The sequence below is a fragment of the Nomascus leucogenys genome, chromosome 6, assembly GCF_006542625.1.
Source record: "Nomascus leucogenys isolate Asia chromosome 6, Asia_NLE_v1, whole genome shotgun sequence".
Classification (NCBI taxonomy): domain Eukaryota; kingdom Metazoa; phylum Chordata; class Mammalia; order Primates; family Hylobatidae; genus Nomascus; species Nomascus leucogenys.
In genome coordinates, this window is record NC_044386.1 from 44,360,785 (window position 1) to 44,378,860 (window position 18,076).

Consider the following 18,076-nt stretch of genomic DNA (forward strand, 5'->3'; position numbering starts at 1 on the left):
ATGGCATGTTTTGTGTTCCTGCAGTACAGCATCTCAAACTCCTACAAACTTTAAGTGGATTTAATTATTCAACATTGTATCATGGTTCTTAAGACAGTAACACTAGCAACAGTACAAGCAACAGGCTTGCAAAGCCATCAGAAAAGTCAATGGCCTACTGGTCTACCTCTCAAAACAGACTACAACAAACTAGTTTATTACACACTTCATTATTACTTTCATAGTTTATATTAAACAGTAGTAGGTCTGAGCCAATAACAAGCTCCTGAGGAAAATTTTACACTCAACAGAATCATAACTTGTTTTTAATTAAGATGCCTGTAATGAGTGTATTTCAGGAATAAGCATCATGCTACTAACCTATGAAAACTTTTCACCAACATAAAAGGAAAGAATAAAGTTTACCAAAGACTGATTTTGTCTGTTCCCTACAGCAAAGTATCTTGGCTCTACTTTTTCTTCTTGAAGATGACTATTAGGATTTTCTCAACTGTTTGCTCTCAGTCAAAATTCAAAAGAGTATGGTCAGGGCGGAGGCTTCCTTGTGGTAGAGATCATATAATGCTTCTTATGTATACAAAATGGGGACCAAATGAAAAGAATTCTACTCTCCTGATAGTACCCTGAAAATTTCTCTGCATGCTTTAACTGACCAGAGAAATACCAGCACACTCCGTGGCCCAAAAGATGAGAAAGCTTCTCTCTCCTCAAAACAGATCCTGATTCCCTAAATCAATGTATTGGGCGGACTACTCAAAGAATAAAACTCAGCCTGAAAAGCTTATATTCCAAGAAGAATTTGCTTTATATAAACAAGTCCACCACAATTTTTTTTTTCTGTATTTAAAATAATGAAATCTCTAGTTTAGACTTTTGAGAACAAAAAGTTCTTACTGTGAGTTGAAAACAGTCCCTGGGGTGGGGGGTGAAGGAAGGAGGGAGAGGAGGAGGAGAGAGAGACAGATCTCCGTAATACCTTTTCTAAAATCCATGGGGCCAGGTGGGTTTTAGAACTCAGTTTTTCAGATTTTAGAAAGGAAACATAGTATATAGGTATATATGTCACATGCTTTATGTATGTCACATGCTACAAATCAGCTCCTGGCAACCACACAGGAACTAGGAAAACAGAGAATGTCAATGGCCTCCCTTCAGATAAAATCAGATTTAGCCATCAAAATACTTCATGCTGAAATTAACTGTGGTTCAGATCTTTTTGGATTTCAAAACTGCAGATAAGGAACTGTGGATCTCTAACTGGGAAAAGGGGATCTTGACAAATAATAAAATATGCTATCACCTAGAATAAAAAAAAAAAACTAGCTGATGCTTAGATAAAAGATATTAAGGATACTTAGAACAGTCTTGAAATGGCTCTAATTATCTACCTAATTGGAAAGTTATGATCATTTCAAGTTATATGTTCCTATCAAGAGATTCAACAAGAAATACTTTTCCCCTTAACTTTATTCCCAACTGAGAATAACAATAAAAAACATTTTCTAAAATCCGAGTATGTCAGTACCAAGCAGATAAGTAAATGGGCCTCTGGACCACATGACAAACTTGGCTAGATATAGTGGGGTTTCCAAATAGGAAAAACCTAAAAGGATCCTGCAGGAGAACTCAAAGATTCTTACCCTTGGCACAAGTGCCATATAAGCTCAGATTTTCTAAACTGACCTGTGGCCAAACCACACTACTGTTCAAAGTGAGCCTAGCATTTTTTCCGCTCCAAAGGTACAAACCAACCACTTATTCATCCCCAACCACCTCAAACAACAACATATGCCTCCGGGACCAAGAAGTTGGATAACTGTAATTCCCTCCCAGCAGGGATACCTGCCATGCCCAATCAACATTCACAACTCTTGCCGACAGCAGCAGCACATTCGCTCACTGACAGGAGTAGCCACGATTATATTAAGTCCAACCTGTGTTCACTGTATCAGCTACCAATGAAGTGATGAAAGAGTAATTATGAGTCGATCTTGCTCATTTTTAAAGCCTGAAAATAGCTCACAGGCAAAACTAACAGAAGCAAATACACTGACAACTTCTGAGGGAGGCTGCCTCCAGAAAGACTTCCATTTGGCAACTAGAATGATCTTCCATAGATTACCACAAATTTAGAGAAACTCCCTCAGTTCAAATTCAGGCACCTTCCTAACACCACAGAGCTGAGAAAATGACATCTTGGGCCAAATTTTCCCAATTGTAATAACCAAAATACAGTAAGTTATGGTAGTAGTGTTTTTTTAAGGGAAAAAAAGGTAGTATTTTCTGTCCTGTACCTTATCTCAAATTGTTTTATTATATTATTTTGAAGGTTTCATCCCTGAGTCACCACCCAATGCAATAAAAATTAGTAACCAATCTCTAATCCGTTTTCTTTTCTGTGTGATCTTTAAATGTGATCTTTAAGTCCCCAAGCAGCTTACAGTAGCTTGGATGACTCACCATGGTCTTTATGAGAGCACATTTTTAACCTGGAACACATGAGAGCACATTTTAAACATGGAACAACAAAAAAAAAACCCAAAGCTCTCTCTATAAAAACTACATTTTTTTTTTCAAGTCAAGGGTATCTTTAAAAATTACAGGATGATCTGGCTGGAAACAGAAAAAAGTTTCAAATAACAGTCATGTTATTAACAAAACTATCTGTGCTTCACTTTATGAAAATAACAGTTTTCTTTCTACCAAAACCGTTTTTCCCCCTGATGTAATGATCCCTTTTTACAGGCTTCTATAGGAGCAAGAAAAGGTACATGAAAAAATACAGCTAAAGATATGCTCTAGAGTTGGCCTTCTCATTAAGGATTGGCCAGCATTCCATTCCACCCTGACCCTTACCCCCAAAGATACAAACCAAAAACAGGAGGAAGGTAATGCCATAACCCAAAAATGATGCAACTTTAGAACTTCAGTTTTACTCAATGATTAATGAAAACATATTTAAATTACTACAGAAATGTTTGTGGTAGCAAGTAGAAAATAAAATGTACATGAATTTTTAAGATACAATTTCTTCCACTCACTTGCGACGTGCTGCTTCAGGCTTCCAAGTGAAGACGCTCTACCCTAGAGACTCTTAACATTCTCTCCAACCTGTTCCCAGGCGTTCTATCCTTTCAAGTCAAGTATTTTTATTTTACTTAATTATTTAGACTATGCCTCACTCCAGAAAGAATTTCAAGTAGCTGGAGAAAGAATATGGACAAAATACTACATTCAAGTGGCGGTGATGCCTAAGCATGGAAAAGGATTTTCAAAAGGTGTACACATTCTCTTCATTATTCTGCACTCTACATAGTCTACAAAATAATAACATTAAGAAGAAATCAACTAAAAAAGAAAAGTTAAGGTTCCTGGGTACTTCATGGCTTTTCAAAACTACTTGTATGCCTGATTACTTCTCAGACTTCATATACACAATTTTATGGCACTGAAAGCAACTTTGATTTGTTGCTCTTGTAGGGGTATTTCCTCACTTCCAACACCACAAACAAAACATTTCATTTTATCCAAAGTAAAATGAGATAATGCCCATAAATTGCTTATCACAATGCCTAGTATATAAAAGGAATTCAATACACACTAGCTATAATACTGGCTTTATAATGATTTCTAATATAATCATTAGTATTACCAAGAATGCTAATTAGAAGGTACCGCAATAATAGCAGCTACCATTTTTGAAGCCGCTTTACAGGAGAAAATATATAGATAACCTTATTTAATCTTCACAAGGATTCTGTAGGTGGGCATTATTACCCACTTTTCACAAATGAAAAAAGTATAGCTCTGATTATTTAAATATCTTGCCTAAGGCCATCCAGCTAGTAAGCTGCAAGTCATCAATTCCAATCCAGTTGTCTGGCTCCCAAGCCCAACTCTTTCCACTACACTATACTGCCTCTCTCACAAAAAGTCAGGAATTCAAGGGCTCTCTCACTGGCAAGACTCCAATTAGACTCCATTTCAATAAGCACAGGTCAAAGAATGATAGGAATTCCCTCCAGTTACCACACAACACATTTGTATACAAGCACACATGTGCTCCAAATGTCATAATGCATTCCATTCACATACTAATAAAATTTTGTATTGTTATATTAAATAATCAACCAAAGTCACTAATTTTATACATGTAACTCCACCATTAACATCAATCCCTGGCCTGATAATTTATCTCCCTCTGGGTTCATTTCCCTAAGAGAATTAATTAGCTTTAATTATTAACTTGTAGGCACAAAAAAACTAAATTTGCATCTCCTAACCAAAAGAAATCAAAATGTGGGCAAAAACATATACATACACAAAAAGGTGGTCAGTACTACATTATTTATCATATCAAAAAGCAACTTAACAAAAATCCCTAAAGGTCAAGTAATAAAAGAATGGATTTGTTAAGTTATGCTATATTCATTCCATTTAAGAGCATGCAACTATTTTAAGCCAAGTTAATAACAGGAGAAAATGTTAATGGTAGAAGATTAAGTGAAACAAAAAATAGGACATAAATGAACATTAAGTTATCAGCTTTGCAAACAAAACTATAAGAAAAAAAGACAAAAAGGAAATAAATCAAACAATTTTCTCTGGAAAGTGAAATAAAGGTTAATTTTTCCCCTTTTGCTTTTTCTGTTCTCCAATTTTCTTTTCAATTATGACTATGTATTAACTTTATATGCAGAAAAAAGATGGTCTTCTTTTTAACCAACATCTTTACCGAGCATGCTTCCCTCATAAATCTCCAAATTAGCCAGAAGAGTCCCAGGTCATGTGAAATATAAAATGTAAAAAACAGTTCAGCATCTTTATTACCTCCAGCACTACTATCCTCCAATTATGTCAGAACTGCAATCTTGAGTCATTTCTCTTACCTACAGAAAGCCAATCCTTCAAATTCTAACAATCCTTTACTTCTGGTATTTTTCCTTCCTATTCCCTACACTAACACCAAATCTAACCCTTCACCAGCTCATCCTAGATTAGCATAAAGTCCTCCAAAGTAAATAAATGCCTTCCTTATTTTAGTGTCTCACCACTAACAATTTACTCCACCACAGCTAACTATGTGCTAGGCACTATTCTTGGAACTTTACATGTATTAACTCATTGAACACTCCTAAAAACCTTATAAGGATAACGACTATTATTAGCCTGTTTTACAGATTAAGAAACAGAATCAGAGAAGTAACATACCCAAGATCACCCAGCTATTCACTGGTAATTTCTGGATCTGAACACCTGTAGTCCAGCTCCAGATAATAATATGTAAATATGAGCTCCCCCAGGAATTAAGGAGTGGTGATGAATAAAAACCAGCTTCTCTCTCTCTGAACTGTACAGGCCCTTGGATCAAGCTAAATTCCCATTTCCAGGTCTCTCCTCATGCTATTCCTCAGCTGGAAGACCAGTTCTTCTCTTCCCTAATTCATTGTCCATATCTCCATTACAAGTCAACTCTAAACTCAACATTTTTGAGTTTTCCTTAAGCCAGTTCCCTTACTCTTCAGCACAGCCTCTTTCTTATGGACGCAATTTAAACTACAATAATGTGTGTTTGTTGACATTTTCTATGTTAGAGAAGTTTACCTCAGTATTTTACTTCCCATCTAAACAATAAATTTCTCCACTTTTCTTTTTTTTGAGACAGAGTCTCCCTCTGTCACCCAGGCTGGAGTGCCATGGCACAATCTCGGCTCACTGCAACCTCTGCCTCCTGGGTTCAAGCAATTCTCCTGCCTCAGCCTCCCTAGTAGCTGGGGACTACAGGCATGCGCCACAACACCTGGCTAATTTTGTGTATTTTTGGTAGAGACAGGGTTTCGCTACGTTGGCCAGGCTGGTCTCCAACTTCTGGCCTCAAGTGATCTGCCTGCCTCAGCCTCCCAAAATGCTGTGATTACAGGCTCACGTGAGCCACCACGCCCAGTGAAATGTCTCCACTTTTTCTGAGCAGTGACCTTCTCTATTTCCCATCTTCCCAAAAACTGCCAGAAGAATGCATAAGTAGATACTAAATAGTTAACTGATAAAAATGAGATACTTATGGCACAACTATTTAACAAAACAGACTCATTCATTAGTCTTTTGAATATATTTAAGTGTTTGTCTTCTCAATATCTTCCCTAAACACTAACAATTGAGATTTGCAATTTCAACATTCTCATCCATTAACATACTTTCAAGTGATACCCAAAAGCAGTCTTATTAAATGATCTTTTAAAAAGGCATTCCACACATTGTCCACAAATAGCACTTTTTTTTCTTTTTCAGGAGAACCTTTCTAATAGTGTTACTTTTACTTTCTTTCAGCAAGATTACCCAAGTCTTTGACAACACTAGGCAGGCAATGACATTCCAGGAAAGGCTACCAATTGTTTAAGAGCACAAAAGGCTATATGGCTTTAATAAGAGAGCATTATTTATTGCCCAATTAAGTATAAAATTTTAAAGTTGTTTATAGTCAAGGCTGGATATCTTCAACTTTATCTTCCTATTTCAAAAGGCTTGTTTAAAAACTCAAACATATAGCAAAGGATACCTTGAAGACAGAAACTTGAATTTGTGTTTAAATGGCTAATGAAAACAAAAACAGTAATTGTAAGTATGCCTCACTATATATAATAAACATGCCCCTAAAATGTTGTGATCTAATCAAATTGTTTTTCAAATCCATTATAAGCAATGACTATGGGGTGGGGGGGCGGGGGAACACCAATTTGTTTGTGGGGTTTTTTTGTTTGTTTTTGGAGACAGAGCCTCACTCTGTTGCCAAGACTAGAGTGCAGTGGCACCATCTCAGGTCACTGCAACCTCTGCCTTCCGGGTTCAAGCAATTCTTCCACCCCAGCCTCCTGAGTAGCTGGAATTACAGTTGCCCACCACCACGCCCAGCAAGTTTTTGTATTATTAGTAGAAACAGGGTTTCACCATGTTGGCGAGGCTGGTCTCAAACTCCTGACCTCATGTGATCCACCCACCTCGGCCTTGTTTTTCAATTGTTCAGGAATTGTCCTGAAAAGTATACAATACTCATGGTTGTAATCTTGTCTCTAATTTTTATGTTTTCCAAGTTTGAGTTTTCATACACAGGTTTTCTCTAAAAGACTCCCTTGCTACCTTTTACCTTAAATTAGCAACTTAATAGCAGACCACATTTGTCCTAAAATATATTTTTCCCCACACACCTGCTGACTCTGTGGTTACTCTCATTAATCACTACAGCTTACCTGAAGCAAATGTCTAACATGGCTCAATATTAACAAGTATGTATTACTACAAATTATAGCTATTATAAATTTCAACACTAATATGTACATAATATGAACGATACCCTACTCATAACCTTAAAATACCTTAAGTGAAAGGTCAAACCTGGTTTCCTCTCTAAAATCACCATTCCTATTTCTATTACAGTTCCGTAAAAACCCACAGTGGTACAATTTTGGTTTTCTCTTGATTTTGTTCTTGATATGTTCAAGTAATGCTATGGCAATGTAAAAAGCTTACTCCACGTTTAACAGGGTAAGAAGGCATTTAGTAATCTTACCATTTTTTTAAATTACTTGAAAAGTGGATGCAGTTACAAAAGGCCAACACGAAGAATCCCTGTGGTGACAGAACAGTTTTTGCATCTTGACTGTATCACTATCAATAACCTAGTTGTGATACTGTACTAATTTTTCAAGGTGCTATTATTGTATTATTGCAGGAAACTGGATAAAGGGTATACAGAATCTCCATAGTTTCTTACAACTGCATATGAATCTACAACTATCTAAAAACAGAAATACTGAAGAGTAATTTAATGAGAATTCATTTTTCTGGCCCTATGTCAATATTTTCAAAAAGCCTATAAGTACATCTAAAAATAACCCCCCCACAAAAAAAAGATCAGTAACTGAAAAACAAAAAACTGTATTCCTTTTTAAAAATTAAGAGCCAGAAAATACTTCCCACAATTATCTCTGAAAATTTTGGGCAAAAAGAAACTATACTGTTACAAAAGTCTGAATTCAATAAGGAAAAGTGAAGCTTTACTTAATAGTTAAAATGACATTCTAGATAGAAATACTAGAGAGATGCTCAAAATCTACAGATGGCTTACAAAATGACAACATCCCTTACTACTTGGATTCAAAAACAAAGGAAATTTTCAGATATCACACAAACAATCTACTAAAAACTAACCCAAAATCACAATTTAGACATACACACTCAAACCCCGAAGTTGAGGACATGGATTTAAACATCTGAACCACTTCCATTTTGTCAATCCTTTTAACAAACTTTCCTTCTATACACTGCCCTTTCTTTCTATACACTGCCCTAATTAGAGTGCCTGACCTTTCACTCCTACAGAAAGAAAAGCTTCTCTCAAGGTCACTTCAGGAACACTTCAAAGAGCCTATCATACCAAGTGAACAAATTCACTCTCACCATAATGTGAAGAAAATTTTAACACCTTGATGAAGGAATAACATAACAGATCCTCAAGACAAATTAGTAGTAGTAAACACACCTTTATCTTTTCCATAGTGACTTCTGACACTCAAATAACTCAGCTATCATGAGTTACTTGTTTTGCTTCAGGAATAAGACTAAAGATAACATCACATACTATAGCATATATTCTTTCAGCTAAAAAAGTTTCTGAAAGTATTACATGTCGTTTCTCAAAAACAGCCCACTGTGAAATTGAGTCTTCCTCAAAAAGGACAAATAAGAAAGGAAATTACAATACCTGACTATAAACTCTAGTTTTCATAAGTCAAACGGCATGAGGTTTTTATAAATGTTACTCCAAAGACAAAACAGAAAACAAACAAAAAACCCTAATCTTCACTACGGCAGCTCTTCAAAAGGAAAATCAGATCTTTAGCTCCTTAATAGCTGCAAATACATAGGCATTAGGGTGTATTACATAATATCCTTTGAAATCAGGGCAGAAGATTATTCAAATGTCAATAAGGTATATAAATATAAAATATATAAGTAAAATAATGTTACTATACCAATTTCTTTTAGACATTCCCTTTAAGAAATGGCCACAGAAAAATTATATCTACCAGTACATCTTGATGTGAAAAAAAAATCACATGCCATTATTAAAAGTCACAGCTTTTTTTATTACAACTTTTGTAGCATTTAAAACAAAACACACAGATAAATATTGCTAAGTCAACTGAATACAGGTGTATAAATTCAAACCTTTCAATGGATAACAAATCTAACTTTTAAAACTAAAAGTTCCTAGTCCAAATAATCAAATACGGTGACCATTTGCAATGTAGAAAAATAATTTTTTCTTTGTGTAATGCAACGTACTGAATGAAGTCCAAAAATTGCTCCAATGCCATGCTTATAATCCATATCCCAGTTCACATATATACTTTTTAATTTCACAGACTACATAAATCCTTCTTAAGTTTAAAAAGTGAAATAAATGTAATTGCCTTTATTCTAAAAATAGAATGCACTTCCAATAGCAAGTTCCTGGAGTTCATGTTATTGTATCAGTGAGTGTCCAGTTATATATATTTACCACAATTTAAGCTGGAACAGTAGGCAACAGTAATATCAAGACTCATTTTTAAAAAATACTAAGTATCATCTACTATGTATTAGTCAAAGTAAATTTGAAGGTTCCTGAGAATGAATTATTAGTTGCAAAAATGAGATGCATCAACACCAGCAAAGAAATACAGCCATCTTCTACAACTTTAAAATTATTAAATTTTCTCCCCCCTCCCCAAAAAGTAACAATTTTCAGATGATTACCAGTAAAAGGAAGGAGGTGAGAGAAGAGTTGGGACTTGGCTATCATTTCATGATGTCCTTTTGATCAAGAATAATATTAGTCTTTAACCTACTTAAAATCCAAAAAATGCCTTCATTTCACTTAAGATGATTAAGGACAAGCTATACTTTCCCCACAAGCTGTAATTTCATAATTAAAAATGAATTTTAATAAATTAGTATACAATTTTTAAAAACAAACTTTTTAGAATGTAAAGTGGTATAAAGTGTTTAGGTGGTTATGAAATTAACCTTATTTTCTGATGTTTTATTCTCACAGTATTTTAAGAAATCAACTATCATTTTACCAGGGGAAATAAAAAGCACCCATCAAAGAGGAAGTACTGAGTTTCAGTCCAGAGATTTGACAGTTGGTTTTCTTAAGATGATGCTGTCATGGCTTTAGTTATTTTTTTCATCTCTGAGCACAAAGAAATAAATTTAAATTAAATAAAAAGTTACAGCTTTTGCACACTGGAATGAACCTTCCTTCTAAAATATTTTAAAATTATGAGTTTTTAAAAGTTAAAAAAAGAAAAAATGCATACTTAAGAAAAATGGGATAAATGTTTTAAAATGGAGCACAGTAGTCATAAATGTATTCAAAGTAAATTTAAAGACAAGATCACTAGTGTGTAGACCTACTTTAACTTACTCTAAACATTATCATAATGTAATCTGGATATAGGACAGAATTCAGTCATCTAACACGTATCATTTAAAAATAAATCTAAGTTTCTATTCATTTTGAAAATTTACCCCACTAACATTTTAAATAATTGTAAACGAAACTACTGATTTCCTACAGATTTCTGAGGGAACTGTCATCTTTTAAAATTAATAGATCTTACTAATTATCACTTGACTCAATTCCACCTTTTATATACACATATTCAATATTTAAATGTTATGCTTTCTATTTTTCTACTAAAATGTATCACACCACCAAAATATGAGTCTTTAGTTTAAGACATCATCTTACCTGATCCACTGAATTGACTGCTTCCCAGTGTAGTTGGTCTAGTTTTCCCACTATTAACAGGTGGGGAAAACATCTGCAAAATAACCCAAATATATCTGTTAGTCCTGAAATTCTTCTAGATTCCTTGCAAACAAAAGTCCACCAAAAGTCATCCATCAGTTATTAAATTTCAGAGGGAAGTTAAAATAAAATTGGAGATACATTCAGATCCAGAAAGGCAAATAACTGAATGATACTATTTCCTAATTAATTGGAAATAATGGTTACATTTTGTTCTGAAGACCCGATCATTTACATGGAAGAGTCCAAGATTATTAAGTTTAAACAGTATAGTATTACCCATGATCTTTACTGTGGAACTAAGTGAATCTCATTACATTTACATCTTAATATACACATACAGTCAGAATTATGGCCAATTAAATTACTACATAAGGTAAGGATTATAACTGAATTGTATAAAGCAGGTATAGGTGCTGCCTCGTAACAGCAGTTAATAAAGGACTTAAACCCATTAAAAATAAAAGCAGTGGGTCCTTAGGTTTCAGTTGATGTTTTTAAGTCATTCCCCATGTTAACATAATACACACACACACACACACACGTGTGTGTGTGTGTGTGTGTGTGTGTATAAAAGTACTCTGCTCAGAAGGCTGGAAATTCTAGCTCTGGACTACTTTTCTTGTCGCTGACATCTTTCAGGTACCATAAACTACATCTGATATTGGAGAGGAAAATGGTGAGGAGTGCTGAAGAAAAAAACAACACTTTTTCATATCAAGTCCAAGATCCCCAATAATCATCGGGGTGGGAGGGTGACTCAACCAAAGGTCATAATTACATTGTTCTCCTTTCAACTGGTTTAATCAAATGACCCCTCTGGCATTAAAGTTTTAAATGTGCAAGTCTAGACATTACATCAAAGTTCAGGTGTCCAACTTGGGGGAGCTGGACTCCAGCCCTGAGAACTACTGCTCAAGCAGAAAGCAGATGGAGTTCACGCTGCCTAGTCTCCACGTTGCTTCCCCCCACCCTTTATTTAAAAACAAACAAACAAACAAACAAACAAAAACCTCAGCAGAACCCCAAGATGCCGTGGAAAGCTCTCATACCGCACTGAAGTCCAGCAGGTCGCTCAGCTCCTTGTCGGTCCCTATAGCGGCCATGCGTTGTTGCTGGGGATTCATCTTCGGCCACTTCTAGCAGGTCCTAGGGCAGAGGAAACGGGCTCAGCGAGAAAACACCGAGGCCCAAAGTGTGTGAGGGGACAGAGATAGGTACTGGGGGAAATTACGGAAGAGCGCTGGGGGCGCCGGGATGACTTCCAGGACCCAGACTCGCTCCCACCGCGGCGCGAGCAGGGGGCGGGAGGGCTCAGTGCCCGCGCCGGGTCCCGGAATCCACGCGTTCCTCGGCGCGGCCCGAGACCGACGCGGCGGCTCCCGCAACTCGCCGCCTCTCCCCCAAGTTTCCGAGCCAGTCTCTGCCCCCTCCTCGGCGCCCCCTGCTCCGCGCCGCCGCCGGGTGCTCCGCGCCCTGGACCCGGCCGCGGCTGGGGTCTCGAGGAGCGGGGTGAGGGGCAATTCGGCGTCCAGCGAGCGGAGCGGCGGCGAGCGGAGATGCGAAGTGACTCACTCGCTCGGCAACAATAGAACTGACAAGTTGCAGGGAACGCGCCGCTCGCAGGCCCGCGTCTGCGGCCGCCGCCGCCCGGACGTCCCCGGCGGGCCCAGGGGGTCGGAAAGCACCCCCAGCTCATCCAAGGGGCATTTTTAAACAGAAAACAGAAACGCCGACAACTATTCTCGCTCTCGTCCGGCGTCCTCCTCCCCAGGCTGGGCCTCCTCCCACTTTTGCTGCCCTGCCCCGGACCTGCCGAACAATGAGCCTGGCTCCGCGGCCGAAGCCGCCCGATCTCCCGCGCGCCCCGGAGCCTGGGCGCCGGCCCGAGTCGAGCGCCGAACGGGTCGCACAGGCCGAGCGCGCCGCCAGCGGGCCTGAGCGCCCGCGACTCGAGCCTCCGCCCCCACTCCGCTCCCCAACTTGGAGGGGACCCCGGGTTTGGCGCTGTACAAAGGGGCGCGGAGTTGAGGCGGGGGACGGGGGCGCCCCCGCTCCAGCAGGGACGCGGCGGCGCCCCGCAGCCCCGAGCCCCGCCGCGCCGCCCCCCTCCCGCTCGCTAGCCCGCAATTACCTGCCGCCCCGTCTCCGCATCCAACCACCCCGATTAAAGTTCACTTTGGCCGGGAGAACGGGCTTGGGCTTCCCCTTGCACCGCCCAGCGGCTCGGTTCACTTTGCCCCGCACGAGCTCTCGGGTCTGGGAGGGGGAGGCGGCTTTCGGGCCTGGCCGCCCCTTCCTCCCGGGGCGGGCTGTCGGTCCCCCCGAATAGAACTTGTGGGTCTCCTCAGGCGGACATTTTTTTCGCTGAGGCGGCCTCACCACCGCGCTCGGCTAGCCTCCGGATCCCTCCGCGCCGGGAAGAGCCGCGGGTTAACCCTTCCCTCCCCGGCCCAACCCTTCCCTCCCCGGCCCGCTCCGCCGCCTAGGAAGTGGGGCCGGCAGAGGGGGCGGGGAGGAGCCGGCGGGGACTGGGAGGAGCCGCACCGCGGCGGGTGGACAAAGCCCGCGGTCGGGTGAGGCGAGACGGCGTTGGGGCCGGTGGGGAGGGGCGTGAGGCGCTCGCAGGCACTTTGAGAAGCAGGCCCCGACCGCTCGCCGAGGAACCGCGTCCGGGCCTGCTGGGAGCGGGGCGACAGGCACCGTGGCGCCTCCTCGCGTTGGTCTTGCTGGTTCTCGGCCCCCGAAGCGGAGCGACGGAGACACAGCTGTGGAAGCATCTGGATTCGCTGCCCAGGTCCCCGAGCTTCCCGGAACCCGAGGCCGCAGAACACTGAAGGCTGCCATTCCCGAGTAGGTTACGCTGGACGCTACCCTAAGCTGGGCCCGAGGCTCCCGTCCAGGAGGGCTGCAGTCGGCGCAGACACCGCGCGTGTGGGGACGGGAGACCCGGGAGTAGGCGCGGCCGGTCAGATTCGATGCAGAGCCGAATGCAGGAGAAGGGGCAAAACGTCCCTCAAACCAGACAAAGCTGTGTGAGCTTCAGGTTCTCACATACCCCACTCACCCAGACCCCACATCTCCAATCACCTCCTCCCACCCGAATCCCATTCAGAGCCACCGAATTTGCACGTGGGACGAGTTCTTGGGAATGGATCAAGCCAGTCTCTTCATCTAACGGAGACAGCCCAGGGTGGCTCTGTCACACAGCCACTGTCTTGTGCGCAAGTTCTGAACTTGGCCTCAAAGAAGCCACAGAGTAGAAAGAAGACAAAATTAACCCCAGTTCTTCGATTCTGGGCTGAAATGAGATTTTCTTGAATGGCAGCCAGTGTTTTGCCTCTCAGGTAGGTGAGAGCAGTAAAGACCGGTAAGGCCCACGCAGAAGAAACACTGAGGAAAGAAGACACTTCCAAAGTAACAAATGGGAGGAAGCAGCCAACGCCCGAGGACAACATGGCAAGAAGGAGCCTTTGGATCCCTGACTGGGATGGAAAGAGGTAGATTAAGCTACCATATGCCATTACTGTAGTTAGTACAGTTGTCTCTGTATCCGTGGGATTGGTTCCCGGACTCTGGATATTCTAAGACGTTCAAGTCTCTTACATAAAAATGGTGTATTTTCCCATATACTTTAAATCATCTCTAGATTACTTGTAAAACCTAATACAATGCAAATGCTATGTAAATAGTTGTTAAGGTGTATTTAGGAAATAATCATCCAAAGAAAACTCTGTATTTTCAGTACATTTTCAGGCTATATTTCAGGCTCTATGTTTTCATGTATTTTCAGGCCTGGTAAGCCTAACTACATTTTTTGTTTTCAATTGGTTGAATCCCAGAATTTGGAAACCCCAGATAACGGAGGGCGGACGGTACAACCAGAGCTGTCAGGTGGATTTCCAAGGCTTTGCATTGGCTATACCTGAAACTTAAGACAGATCCTGTGGTGGCCTAGACTCCCCAATATCCACTCTTACTTATCTTGGTAAGCAAGCGAAGTTCTTAGTCACATCTCTGGTCTCCCTACTTACAGGGGCATGTGGTCCCAATCTAAGCAACGTAGCATAATTCCAACCTAAATCAGCATAATCCCATTCCCTGCCACAGTTATTGGTTGGCAATGAGCGTAACATATTTGGGCCAATGAGAGGAGCAATTTCCTGGTCTTTGTTGGGAAAAGTTTTTCTTTCATTTTCTGAGAGCGCTTCAGAGGCAACCCATTCTTTCTGTATGTCCTCAAAAAAACGGGTCCACTGGATGGTGGGTAGCCATCTTCCAAACACAAGTTTAGCTGGGTTAAAATAAAGCAGACATCAAGAAAACAAACATGCATAGAGATCTGATCTTTGGTGACTTTTTTTTTATTTTATTTTTTGGAGATGTAGTCTGGCTGTGTCACCCAGGCTGGAGTGTGGTGGCAGGATCTCTGCTCACTGCAACCTCCGCCTCCCAGGTTCAAGTGATTCTCCTGCCTCAGCCTCCCAAGTAGCAGGGATTACAGGTGTGTGCTACCAGGCCCAACTAATTTTTTATTTTTTTAGTAGAGTCGTGGTTTCACCATGTTGGCCAGGCTGGTCTCAAATTCCTGACCTCAAGTGATCTGCCCTCCTCAGGCTCCCAAAGGGCTGGGATTACAGGCATGAGCCACCGCGCCTGGCTTTGGTGACATTTTTGAGGCTCTGAATCAAGCAACTTCTGAACTCGGGTCTATCTTCACTGATTAGACCAATAGGATTCTAATTTTCTGTTGTCTGTAATCTGGTGTGGTCTACACAGTACCGCCCCAATGACCATTTTTTTAGTAGCAAAGATGTAACCGTCAGGTAGGAAGTCTGATTAGATAATTTTTACGGCCCCATTCCCATGTGTTTTAGTTCATTTTCTCCTACTGCTGACAGAATACCATAGACTGAGTGATTTATAAAGTTATTTATAAAGAAGTTTATTTGGCTTATGGTTCTGGAGCCTGGTAAGTCCAAGAGCATGGCACTGGCATCTCTAGAGGGCCTTCTTGCTGTGTTATCCCATGTAGAAGGGCAAGTGAGCACACACAATAGAGAGTAAACCATTCATGAGAGCTCTACCCTCTTAGAAGTTCCTCTTAAAGGTCCCACCTCTCAACACTGTTGCACTGGGGGTTAAGTTTTCAACACATGAACTTTTGGGGGACATATTCAAACCATAGCACTGTGATAAGATTCTATGGCTCCATGGTAAAACGAGAGAAATCTTGCGGAAGGAGAAGGTATGTGATCCCACATGTAGGATTCATGCTGTTTTCAATATTTTCTTCTCATCCTGCTCACACAACTAGTGCAGAGGAAGAATATCTGTCTGCCCAAACCTTCAGTCATAGGGGCTCCCTCATTACTTAGGGACTGATTGGTGAAGTTTTTCATATCTATTATGGCCCATATAGTTTTACTTTATAATTTATTTTCCTTACTAGATTGTGAACCCCTTGAGGGTTCGGACTGACATGCATCTGTCAGTACCATGCACCTAACGTAGTGCCAAGAGCATAGTAGACCCAAAAAGGAGGAGCTGGAATTAAAGCTATCATTCATTTGACATTGTAACATGAAATTATTTTTCATAATATAGCCTTTGCATGTGTCATTTTTAATAAGAGAAAATGATTCCCACCAGTGAATCTCCTATAATAGCTCTGACTTATATAGAAGACAAAAAGAATATAAAAAGTGGAGTTTTGTATCACTTATAACTCATTTCTGGGCCTTTGCTGACCCATCTAGATAGGGCCAGAAGCCTTTATTGAAAAGCTCAGAGAGAAACAACTAAGTAATACAAATTCAGCATTAATTAATAGTACTATTTCTGTAGTATAAGTTAATCCCTATCAATAAATTAATATTGAAAAGTATTTAATGTGCATTTCTTACATGCCGGGCATGGTGTTAAATGTTTCAGGACAGAAAGTCTAAAACCTATACTGCCCTCAAGAAAGTTATAATCTAATAGATTTTTTTTTTTGAGACAGAGTCTCACTCTATTGCCCAGATTAAAGTGCTGTGGCACAGCTCACTGCATGTTTGCCTCCTGGGATCAGGTGATCCTCCCACCTCAGCCTCTGAAATACCTGAGACTACAGGTGCATGCCACCACGCCTGGCTAATTTTTAAATTTTTCTTTGTAGAGACAAGTTATCACTATATAGCCCAGGCTGGTCTCAAACTCCTGGGCTCCAGTGCTCCTCTCACCTCAGCCTCCCAAAGTGCTGGGATTATAGGCATGAGCCACCATGCCCAGCAATCTAATAGAGCTTAGTTCACTGTCCGTTCACTGTAATCCACTACTGGACAGACACAGGAATTCCGTCAACATGGTTTCAGCCTCCCAACACACACAACACACACACTACATCCTTGAACACACATATGCATATTTTATCAAGGACACCAGAGTTGCCCAGAGAAACCTTTATAGTCAAAAGGAAAAGTAGCCAAAGCAAGGGCTTTTTGCTTCCTTGGCAGATTGACTTAACCTTGGCCCCTTTTTAGAAGACAAGTATTCTAGGAAGCTAAGAGGAGAAGGAGAGAGAGAAGAGAATCAAGTCAGGTGTTTAGTGGGGGGTGGTAAATTACTCTGGATGAAGTGACTGGCCTCCTGACGTTATCCACTAAGATCCAATGTTGATGGCTAGTAGACCGTATGGTAGCTTTCTGCTCTATAGGAGAAAAACTGGCCAGGCACACTGGCTTACACCCATAATCCCAACACTTCGGAAGGCTGAGGCCAGCAGATTGCTTGAGCCCAAGAGTTTCAGACCAGCCTGGGCAATATGGCGAAACCCTGTCTCTACAAAAAATACAAAAAATAGCTGGGCATGGTGGCATGCGCCTGTAGTCCCAGCTACTTGGGAGGCTGAGGCAGGAGGATTGCTTGAGCCCGGGAGGTGGAGGCTGCAGTGAGCCAAGATTGCAGCATTGCACTCCAGCCTGGGCAATGGGAATGAAACCCTGTCTCAGAAAAGAGAAAAGGAGAATAACTGTCCTCTTGTGACTAACAGGGACAATTTATGTAACAGTGAGTTTAATAAGTAGTATCCCCAGTTCATGGCACTACCATCACTGATGAACTCAAAGCCAAGACTTTTTACTCTCTCACGAGCCAAATTCTACTAATGACCAACCATCTACTCTCTGCATTCTTTTCCACCAGCCAGCAAGAACCTCCCACTTTTGTGGTATTTCCTGG

The 18,076-nt window shown here is 40.8% G+C and overlaps 1 protein-coding gene across 5 annotated transcripts in view; it reads right to left on the minus strand.

Moving 5' to 3' along the window:
* TCF12 (transcription factor 12) overlaps window positions 1–15,178 on the minus strand; it is a 380,664-nt gene extending 365,486 nt beyond the window's left edge. For all 5 annotated transcript variants that reach the window (XM_003266967.4, XM_030814043.1, XM_003266968.4 and 2 more), the window contains exons 1-3: window positions 12,990–15,178; window positions 11,908–12,004; window positions 10,796–10,868 (exon numbers count right to left, since the gene is read on the minus strand). In XM_003266967.4, the coding sequence (XP_003267015.1) occupies window positions 10,796–10,868; window positions 11,908–11,982 (148 nt within the window). In that variant the 5' untranslated portion in view covers window positions 11,983–12,004; window positions 12,990–15,178. The remainder of the gene's footprint in view (window positions 1–10,795; window positions 10,869–11,907; window positions 12,005–12,989) is intronic.
* Window positions 15,179–18,076: the final 2,898 nt, after the last annotated feature.